General features: G+C 47.8%; 1 protein-coding gene across 5 annotated transcripts in view; it reads left to right on the plus strand.

Moving 5' to 3' along the window:
- Positions 1 to 3,728, plus strand: part of CABP1 (calcium binding protein 1) — a 36,475-nt gene extending 32,747 nt beyond the window's left edge. For all 5 annotated transcript variants that reach the window (XM_048821742.2, XM_048821743.2, XM_048821744.2 and 2 more), the window contains one exon: positions 303 to 3,728. In XM_048821742.2, coding sequence (XP_048677699.1) covers positions 303 to 328 — 26 coding nt within the window. In that variant the 3' untranslated portion in view covers positions 329 to 3,728. The remainder of the gene's footprint in view (positions 1 to 302) is intronic.
- The last annotated feature ends 7,499 nt before the right edge of the window (positions 3,729 to 11,227 follow it).

Here is an 11,227-nt window from a genome sequence, read left to right on the forward strand (position 1 = left end):
ACATCTTCCAGCTGCTGTGTGGACATGCTGTGTCAGTGTCCACCAAAGAGTTTAGTGTGGGAAGGAGACATTACCTTGTTTTAGGGCAGGTGTCCCAAATGATAAACTGCCCTGGCTAGTGGGATCCTGTAACTCGTTGCGTAAACACTCCAGGGTCAGTCAAGAAACCAAACCAGTGAGCAGTGGGGATGGGGCTTTCCTGTTGGCTGCATGGTGTCTCAGGATGAAGAGAGGTGGGATGGGAATGTGTTGGTGCAGTTGGTGTGTTCTCCTCTAGCCTCTCTGTTTGTCAATGGCTGCAGAGTTTGTTAGGATGATGTCCCGTTGAAGGTTACGCTAATCTGAAGAGGAACCAGCACCTCAGTGAGGGCAGAAGAGACCTGAGGGGAGCATCTAGCCCCGACGTTCCCATGCAAAGGTTTATAGGCTGGATGCATTTGAGACAGTGCGAGATGACCCGCCTCTCCTGCCCCAAAATGGTCCCCACACCCCTCTGCCCTTTCACACTGTGAAAGACTCATAACGTCCCACAACTGGAACTGTTCCTCCGAGAAGGCGACAGCAGGAAACTGCAGCGCCAGGACAAGCCACGATCTTTTCATGAGATGTTTGCAACTTTAGACTCCTCCCCTCCTGCTTTTATTCTCCACCAACTGCTGCAAAGCAAGAGAAAGAGAGACCCTCTTGGACTGGGGGATGAAACCAAAGCCATCTGGGATTGGTGGCTGCAGCAGGTCATGCTCTGCACCTGTTCGATTCCCTTGGTGAACTGTGTCCGTGTTTGCTGTGTGTCTGTCTGGAGTTATTTATGCCTCCCTGGTACATTCTCGTGTCTCCTGTGGCTACGTTTACCAAGAGCATCTAGAAATACATGTTTGGGGGGGAAAAAAAGGTGATAAATGTGCAAACTGAAGCTGTGCGCAGCCCTGGCCTTTCTGTGTGAGGTGAAGGGCGGGCCGGAGGGAGGAGCATCTGCCAACCGATCCACTCCACCCAGACTGCTTTGGGGCCCATGTCGCGGCTGGGGGGACGAGCTGGAGCCAGGGGAGGTAGAGGCTGCTTGTTGCAAGATTGGTGACTAGGTGCTGTTCAGCATGAGTGATACCTCCAGCCATTCTAGCCACAGGCAGCGTAATACAAACACAAGGTATACATACTGCCAGGTACCAAAGACTTAATGGGCTAAATTCCTCCTTGCTGGAAATCCCTTTGTCAGTGGACTTACACCAGGGGTTACTCTGGCCCAGTGTCTGAGGCTGTAGAGCCATCCAGAACACAGAGACTCTGTCTGTCTGTCTGCCTACAAAGAAGTGCACTCTAGAACGCAGTGTGTGACTCTGCAGTATGTACCATGATACTGGCCCCCAGGCTCTTCCTGTCCCTCTTTTATAGCATCAGGTGCTACCCCCTCTGTTCCTTTCCTTCTCTTTATCCTAGGCTCTCCCTTGGACTCTCTCCTGTCTTCCCCTCACTCTCTGTGTCTCAGGCAGATGCTGGGCCTGCCCCATTCACATCCCCATTTCTCTAGGCTGGGGTTTCAGTCACTCACTAGATCACTGGGCCTAGTTCCTCCTGCAGTTCAAGGGGCATCATCCCCTCTCTGGATTTCTCTCAGTCTCCTGGGAGCATTTTCTTCTCCTTGGCTGTCCCTCTTCCCAGGATAGGGCCTGAGGCACAAGAGCCTCCGACTAGCCCAATGTTGCTATTTCTCTTCTTTCCCCTCAGGCTGCCAGGTTCCCAAATTCTTCTCTGTCCCAAAGGCGCAATTTCCTGAATGAGGATGTTCTCTTGCTTCCATTTGCTTGTTGCTGTGCCAGTTAGTCTGCTGCGGCAGTAATTGACATTCCAGCAGTGGGAGCGTGTATGAGAGTATTTGGACAGGAGTGTGTGGGCAGAAGGGTTTGTGCGTGTGTGTAGGGAATGCATGGGAGTGGGCACATGGCTATTTGCATGAGAGATCTCTGTGTGTGCACACACAATACTGCTATAGGTATGTGGGTATGCCCACTAGAGCTGAAAGGAAAGCGTATGTACAAATAGTTGCACATGATGCTCAAGCGACCATGCAGGCCTCTGATGTGTGAGTGCAGATGGTGTGTGTGTGCTGTGCACAGATACTTCTGTGATGAGTGTAGCACAGAACCCTAGCTAGATATATGCGTGTGGTATGTGTCTGGTGGGAGTGTATGTGTGCACGCAATGGGAGTGTTTGTATAGGCATGTCCCTAAGCAATGGGAGCGTGTGCGCTTGTATGTCCTCTGTGTGTGTGCACAGTGGGAATGTGTGAAGTGATGGAACAGCGTGTGTATGTATGAGTGATGAGAGAGAGTGTGCATGGATTCCCCCTGTATATGCATGTGATGGGAATTCCTGCACAGGTGTTAAGTGATAGGCACTTGATGCATGTGTGTGTGATAAGAGTAAGTGTGCAGGCACATGGCATACTGAGCAATAGGAACATTGCAGGGGTGTGTGTGTGGGTGTGTGTGTGATGGGAATGAGCTTGTGTGCATGTGGCCTCTGAATGGGTAAAATAGTCACAGTAACTGTCTCTTTGGCTGCCTGCCCCTGCATTGAGGCTCCTCTGCCTGCAGCAGCAGATGGTGGGACATTGTCTTAATTTATTTAAAAACATAAGCCCATTCATGGAGGTTGCACAGAGTCCAAATTGCACAGGATTCCCCAGAATGCATAATCTCAATCACTGGGCACATTCTCTGCTCATTACTGCTCCTGGGGGCTTACAAATAATCACATATGCTTAGAGTAACCCTGACAAAGCATCAACCTGTGGGATGCAGGTGCAGTGCATGTGTTGGGGGGAAGGGTGCTCTGATAGATGGAAGGTAGGGAGGTGCCTTTCCTGTCTGGTGATGGCAGAGATTGGAGGCTTTCTCACTCTAATCTGGAAGAAAGAATATCACTAAACACAATTTCACCTGTGAATATTGAGTCCAGCTCTGCCCTATGGAACCACTGGGGCTGTGGATTGCATCAGGGCACAGCTGTGCTGCATGAAGAGGCTGTAGTTGGTCTAGAGTAGACATGAAAGCCCAAGGCTTCTGTTGAGGAAAGTCTTGGCATTCCCCATAAACCCACTAGCTCCTCACTGCAGGATCAACCCCATGATAGGTCAGAGGGGGCTGGTCTGGATGCATGTGATGATTGCTGTTGGTTCCAGCAGAGTCTCTTCCTCCCAGGGCTGGTTTTATTTCCCTATGCAACCTCAAATAATCCCAGGGAGTTTTGCTATTTTTTTGTGCTGACAGGGTCAGAGATTAAATCTTCAATCTAATAATCTCATTCCAGGGATAATCCTTTTGCTTTCATCTCCCAGCCAGTGCCAGGAAGGCTTCCAAATAGCCCTGCAGGACAATATGGAACAAGCAAGGCTCCATCTGTCTCCCTTCTCTCTTTCTTGCCATGGCCCTGTACTCATCAGGACAAGGCCTCAGGCTGCTGTCTCTAAGTGTTTTTGACCTTAGCTGAGTGTGACCATGTTGCCCATCAAGATAGCCCTGATCTTGTTTCAGTCTATCATGTTCACTGAGCCCTGGTTCTGTCTCCCATCCATGGGTCTCTATTCTCTGTTTTGTCCACCCTGACTACCGATAATTCCTAAGGATAATATAGCCTGTAACCTCCCTCCACAGTAAATGACTGGTGTCTTAAGAGGACTAATTGAAGGCACCAGCCATGCAGAATAAATACAGGTGCAACTCATGAATTAATCTAATTTCAGTGCTGCTCTAGACAGCTCTAGGGACAGGGGACAGCTCCAGGGATTGAGAAGACAACACTGGGCCTTTCACTTGTAGGTTTCTAATGTAAACCCAGCATGGGTCAGGGGACTGGCTGGTTTAGCAGATTAGTACCAAGATACAGAGCCTTTTGTGTCTAAAGCACTATCTCCCATCTAAATTGGTAGTGTCTGAATGTTATGGACAATGTCCTTGACCTATTGCAGGTGGGGATGGGATGGTCTCAGCCCTTGTTAGTGGGTTCCATGACTAACCTGACAGTGGCAGCAGAGGGACTGAGAACTGAATCATGGAGGCTGAACTCTTGCAACTAGACCTAGTTCCTCTTTTGCCAAATTGGGTGCTAAGCAAGCCTGCTACTCAGTGAATAATAAGCCACCTGGCAGGCACAGAGGAAGATACTCTCTTAACTGGAGAGATTAGTGTGGTGTTGGGGAGGGGACAGACAACAATATGCCACTTTCCCTTTTTCCTGTTCATAGCAGGGACATGTGACCCTTTCCAAGCCAGCTGAGTCTTAGAATTGAAAGGAAGCAGAAGAGATAATAAAGGGGCCACTAGCAGCCTGAGGCCTGCCCAGCACCAGCCCATCAGGAGGAGCACTTGCCTCTGAGACAGGAAGGAAGGAGGCCCAAGGTCAGTGTCAGAGGAAGGGTTGCCCCCTGTGTGATATGCTGCCAGGCAGGGTGGGACGGGCCAGGTTTGCTCATTCACATTCCATAGGAAGCTGAAGTTGGCCTTATACAGAGAAGCACCAGAGGCCAGCCATTAGGTCCCTGTATAATCTCCTCCAAGCAACCCCAATGAAATTGCTCTTCACCAGCAACTGTGCAATCCTGAGTGACACATACCAGCCCTCAGTGCAGCAGCAGGTGCATTTGGATGGCAATGGCTGCCCCTCCTCCAGACAAACCCTCCTTAGTTGAGCGAGCCCCTTCCTGGGTCACACACCAGAAAGGTGGGGCAGGAAGAGCTCCCAGCATACGGGGTAACCTTCAGCTTGGACTGAATGAAGCAAGGCATGGTGAGCTGTGTGTCTCTGTGGGCTGCACGTTCAGACTACAGATGAAAGTGAAGAGCTTGTCTGAGATCCCTGTGAGGTAAGGGCTGTGCTCGAGCCACCCCTTCATAGAGCACAGCCCAGCTCTGTGCCCCTCCTGGGCAAAGGTTGCCCCACCTTGACATGGGCTGGCCGACTGCTCAGGTTTGTCATGGATGAGCGACGTCAGCCAGCAATGCCCCTCACCAGTGGTGCTGCCAGGTTTTGCCATGGCATGTCCCCCAGCAAGGGGATTCTGGCTGGGCTGAAGCCTGGCTGGAGACAAGGCAAAAAGCTCCAGGCCTCTAACAAGATTGAGCCCTGCCTGAGGGACTGAGCCCAGCCCCCCAGTTGGCTATCTGCCCCCCTTACTTGCCTCCTGGGGCCCAGCAACAGTCAGAGTTGCTGTAGGAAGAGCTCCCTCAGAAGCAGCTCTCAGGGAGGAGGGAAGGGAGCAGCAAGAGCTCAGCAGCTCCACTCCCTGTTGTGAGCAGTGGGGACAGCCCTCTACTCCGCCCCTGCAACACTCAGCCTGGGGAGGGACAGGGGTACAGAGGGGTTCCTGCTGCAGCCTCCCAGATGTGTGTGTGTGTGTGTGTGGGGGGGGTGAAGAATCCAACAGGAGCAAAGGTGAGGCTGGGGGGCTGAACTGATGGAGGTGGGGGATGGGCTCAACTGAGGGTGGCTGAACTTATGGGGCAGAACTGAAGGGGGAAGCTGGGGGGGGGCATAACTGATAAAAGGATTGGTTTGGAGGTTGGGAGGCATCAGAAGTTGCTGGGCAGGGAACGGGCAGGTGTGGCTATGAGCACTTCTGAAGCAGGGGTCAGAATCACATTTCCCAGTAAAATTGGTACAGTGCACAATACTAAGCGTCACACACACATACAGGGAGTGGGCAGGGGGAGTTAAAAAATCAAGACTGACCAAAAACCACACTATCAATTTTTTTTTAAATCTCATGATTTTTTGTGGTCTGACTCACGATTTTTGGTCGCTTGAGGTTGGCCAGTCAGAGAGTTTCTCGGCCACTTCTGATCATAACTGATAACAGCCGACGTGTATCCATGCTGTTGGTACTGACCACCCCTGGAGACCCCAAAGTGCTTTATCACTTCAGACTCGCAGCACCACCAAAATGCAGCCACCTGGGGCAGCGGGAGGGAATTTCAGCTAAAGGACAGGCAACCCTTACTGCCACAAAAGTGCCAGGGGATCTTTAATGTCCATGCACAGCAGAGAAGGGCTCTGTTTTGAAGGTGCTTTGATCTGAAGTCCCCCACACAGTAAAATATCTGGTGCTCAGTGTATATACCTCAACAGGATCTCAAGGCTTAATTGATCCTGTATGGATTTGAACCCATGCAAAGATTAGCTTGAACCTGGAGTTTATATCTCAAAACCATCCCCTTCCTTTTCATGGGTGTTTTACAGACAGGCTATTCTTGTTCACCCTCCCCTTAGCCATTTCATTTCCCTTTTCTAGCTAATGCCTCATTACAGTAACTTGTGACATACAAAGAATTTAAGTGCTTAGAAGCTGTGCTGCTGACCCAAGCTCCTCACAGTTTAAACTGAGAAATCTTGAGGGATTAGTGAGGATCGGCTGTAATCGGTATAAATGAGCCTAACGAGGCCTCCCTCTGCCCTGCCAACAGAATGGCATTCTTCCAGGACAGGCTGCTTTCACTCTCTTGCTAATTGAATTTGGGGGACACCCAGCAGGTCACAGGCATAGCAGGGAGATTAGACTGGATTTAATCCATCCAGGCACTGGGTCTGTCTGAGCTAGGGAGTGATGCCATTGCCACCCAAGTAACTTTTGTTCCCTGATGGGTATGAAGGACTGTCAGGAGCAGGCAAGAGTCCAGCATCATGGGGATTTTGAGAGGTGCAAAGCATGCTGAGTGCCCACTGATTTCTATGGGTGCTCATGATGTCTCACAATCAGGCCTTTCTCTGCCTCCTGCAATATTAACAAGCCCTTCTTTGTGACAGTGCTGCTGTGGAGGCCCAGTTACATCACTTTGATATCAAGTGAACCAGGCTCATCTAGAGCCACACACTAATGTGGACTTAACCAATGCACTGAGTCCCCATCAGGGAGCTGGAGCTAGTGTGTCTACAGCTTGTGTGTTGCCACAGGCAAGGCTAGTGCTAGGTGAGCCTCCACCAGACCAGCTACTAGGATTCAAACTCAGCTCAGCTTATTTGGAGGCTGCTCTCTGCATAGCTCACCTCTGACACTTGGAAATACTCAGGAGAAATTATGCCTGGAATCATCACAGCAAACCATGTTCGCTGGGGAGGGGGGAGCAACAAAAGTTAGCTCTTTCCCAAGCTCGTACCTTGATGCCATGACCGGACAGAGTACAGCTGGCTTCTTCTTTCCCAGGGCTATGGAAGCAAGAAGGCAGTGAGCTTAGAATCTGTACTGACTCAGAGTGGCAAGTACCAATGGGAAAATGAAATGCCTGGGAGTTGATCCTCTGGACTACCTCCAGTTATTCTACCAGTTGGAAAAAAAATTCACAATGAATGTCATGTAAAATTCTCAGAGCACTACTACATCTCCTAGGACTCTCGTTATCACTAGGACTGAAAAGTGGGGGCACCGTCCTCTCTGTGGCTTGCTTGGGCAGGCCTCTCGTTCTGTTCACTGCCATGTCACTCTTATGGTGAAAGGGTGCTGCTGAGATTGCTGATGTTCTGGAGGCAACTCAGGACAGGTAAACCCTTCAGTTCTTTGAGAGGCTAAAGTCATCTTGCTGGATTCGAAGCTGAATACTGTGGATTGCTTGTGTTTGGAGAGGATGAGGCCAGATGGCAGAATGAGGCCAGAGATGGAGTCAGATTGGTCAGGAGCAGACACGAACTAGAGTCCTAGCTAGAGCCAAGGACCATGGCCTTTTGGAGATGGTCCTGTGAATTTGCTTAATAGTAAAATCTGCAGAGAGACAAGTTGAGTGAGGTAATATCTTTAATGCAGTAAAATCTCTACACAGTTGAGGGTAGATACAAAAGAAGGGCCTGTCTACACATAGCCCCCTAAGCAGCTCCTGGTCTGAGGCAGACAGTTAGAATGCAGCCAGGAATTCTGCAATTGCTGTTTGAGCAAATTATTGATTTTTTCATCCCTGACTCAAGGCCTAGTGATCCTGAAGAAGGAGCCATTTATTTGTAAACATGTAGAACCCTTCTGGGCTGAAAGATGTCTGCACCAGGGTTGACTCTTTCCAGATTCAGAATCGTCTAAAAGGGAGGAAAGCCTTTCTATTCTGGGACAGCAACAGCACTTGTAACTTCCTTTCTGGACCAGTTTGAGGAGAATGTGGAGGCTTCTGAATCACGGAACCAGCAACACCAGCTTGTATCTCATTGGAGGATCTCAGACAGCTTAACAAACAGACAATTGAGCCTCTCAATACCGCTTGTTACTAAAGTCTGTGAAAAAAGGAGTGCTCATCATTATTTCAATGCATGAGAGAGGTCAGAGCATTTTGCAATTGGAGAATGAAAGTTTGATTTATTAGGTTTTGTGTGTGCAGTTAATTTAACATTGGTTTAATATTTCCTTCACCTATTTTTCTAGTAACTAAGAAGACTAACCTTAAAACAACTGTGAAAGCTTCCAGCCTCTCATGCTGCTGCTTAGCAGTCCTTTAGTCATGACTAATGGCCAGGTTCTGGGGTCTGTCCATATGGAGCAGTGTGCAGGATTAGGGCTTCAGTCAGCAGACTGGACATCCCATTCCTTGACAATTCCCAGTCACAGAGATATTAAAGGGACACAACTTGGAATACTTATTTCAAATAATACACTGTTCTAAAGGAATCCCCTTTCAATAGCATGAAAAGGCCATTTAAAAAGCATAAAGGTTTGCGGCTCTCCTAGTGATGTTTAGGGGGTCTGTTGGGTGGACCAGAGAGCAACATCACTAAATCTGCTTAGAGCCATCTCTCTGCTCCTTCTTTTGGCACACACCTGCCTGATGTCTCTTCAGTTTGTTTTGCTGCCATTGCCCATTGGTATTAGTAAACACACTTTAGCAGGACCTTAGGTTAAGCATATGAGATCCCCCTGAGCAGTGCTTGAGACAGATGTTGCATGCTAGCAGATGAGATGGGAATTGCAACTAACCATCATCAGTGAAACTGACTGCACACAAAGTGCTGTCAAATGGCCAAAGAAAACTTTGAAAAAACAGAGAAAATGTTTTTCTTTAATCTGTGTCAGCAATACTAATTTTAACAACAAGCACAATATATTCAGAAGGAAAAGTGATTTTCAGGACAATGGTGTCCCTTTAAAACAGTGATGGCTATTTTAAAAATGAGTTGGAAAATGCGTTTTGTAATTAATGAAGTGGGAATAGTAGAAAGGCTGCAGTCACTTATTCATATTGACTACACCTTGATACATGGCCATGTTTTCCTCCATTTCAAATGTCATTTCAATGGGAGTTAGATGCCTACATATTTTAGAGGATTTCTTTTTAAGGGTGTTGCCTTTGGAAGGCATTAGTTTCTCTCTGAGCACAGAGCAGCTCTAATAAAGCTAATTATCCCACTATATTGTTCTGGGCTTCCCCTCTTCTAGAGATTAGTCTGTGGGTAGATAGCATTTGAGAATGAGGCTCCAAGAATGGGAGTTGACATAAAGTGTTTTTGTAGACGGCACTTCCTGCCACCAGCTCTAGGGGTGGCAGATGCTGCTGCCCCAGGCCTCTGGCTTAACTTTTTTTTTTTTTTTTTAAAAGAACATGGGTCTTGCCAGATTCCTTTGGACAACCCATTGCAAAGCATTTTGGGACACAGCTCTAACCACATACTGCCCTCTAGTGACCAATGTATGCAAAATCAGGACAGGCTACTTTTTTCATCCCAGTATGAAAGGAGTTAAGGGGATCCCACTTGTGGGGCTTCACACTCTGCAGGTCTTAGGAATGATTGCTTTAGTATCCTGCTGCTGAACCAACTCAGCTTTTGCAAGATTGTATTTGCCAAAACGTCTCAAGGTGCTTTAGAAAAGATGTAGAATAATTTCAACTACAATCTGTAGTGCTGAGCTTGTGATTAAAGACAAAGAGACTGGACAAAAAGACTATGGAGTTGATTTTTTAAAATATGGCAGTGCCTCTGGCCAAAGTTTGGATAAAAGATGGTAAGTAGCCAGTGTGATAGCCACCCAGTGTGGCATGTTTAGGAACAAGTAGGACATCAGATGAACCCAGCTTGAGTCTGAGACTTCCAGGGGTAACAGAGAGAGAGAGAGGACCACAACAAGAATGACATTCATGGTCATACTGGGGCAAATTTGAAAATCATGAGGCTATTTGGCCCCATTTACCTTAGGCAAGAACTTAGTTAAAAAATCATGTTTCATCTAAACTTCAGCTGTGAAGTCCCATGCCAAGTCCTCCAAAGATCTTGTCATAGTCCTCCAGAATAACATAAGGACACGTGAGGACCTGACAGTTCTTCTGTAAAACACAATATTTGGTGGGGGGGCGGTATGTGAGGATTAGATGCAATAACTTTAAACCCTTTAAAGAGCAGTAAAGGACATGAATACTTTCCTTCCCTGGCAGTTCATCTTTCAACTGCATTTATTATGAAGATCAGAAAAGGGACTACGTCCCTAAGACCTTTGACTTCCCAATATCTTCACTTCTTGCAATCACCCCAGACACCTTTCACTTCCCTGTCTCGCCACCTCTTGTGCTTTCCCCAGAGACACTTTGCTTCCCCTCACACCAACTCCGATATCTCTTAGTAGACACCATCCAGAGTCTTTCACTTCCCTCAGTCTCAAGAGACATTTACTATGTTTTGCTCCGTCCTGTGTTTATGCCATCTTGGATTCTGGACAGTGGATTGTGTAGGAATAGTGTATTGCTTGGACTAAAACTGGGTTAACAGTCCCTATAAAAAGCATAAACACAAAGAAAGCACTCTTCTGATCTGATGAAAAGCTGCACCTACAGAGACTGCCTAATGAGTCTCTCTCAGCAGCTGTGGCTACCCCCATCTTGTTTCAGTATAGTTTGCGCTCTAACAAACTGGTTTCCCATCCATCTACTCAGCATAGTAATGGGCACTCAAATAAAACGTGACAGGCAGAGGCAACATTAACTGTGGCAGCAGAGAATGGAACAAAAAGCGTTTTAAACAGACTCTGCCCTGATGTTTAAAGAAAAGCTCTACCTGTTTGGCCAAGCAACCCGTAAGTTTGTAAAGCAAGAGTCACATCTCCCTGGGAATAACCTGTGAGATGTGTTTGAGAGTAGTGTTGTTAACCACATTGGGCATTTATATGCTTCCTATGCTTCCTCTTGGCTGCAACTGTATGATGTAGAGTATGGGATGATTCCATCTAGAGAATTCAGTCAAGTTGGGTCAAATGCTACAATCCTTATCCAGAAC

The sequence above is a fragment of the Caretta caretta genome, chromosome 15, assembly GCF_965140235.1.
Source record: "Caretta caretta isolate rCarCar2 chromosome 15, rCarCar1.hap1, whole genome shotgun sequence".
Classification (NCBI taxonomy): Eukaryota; Metazoa; Chordata; order Testudines; family Cheloniidae; genus Caretta; species Caretta caretta.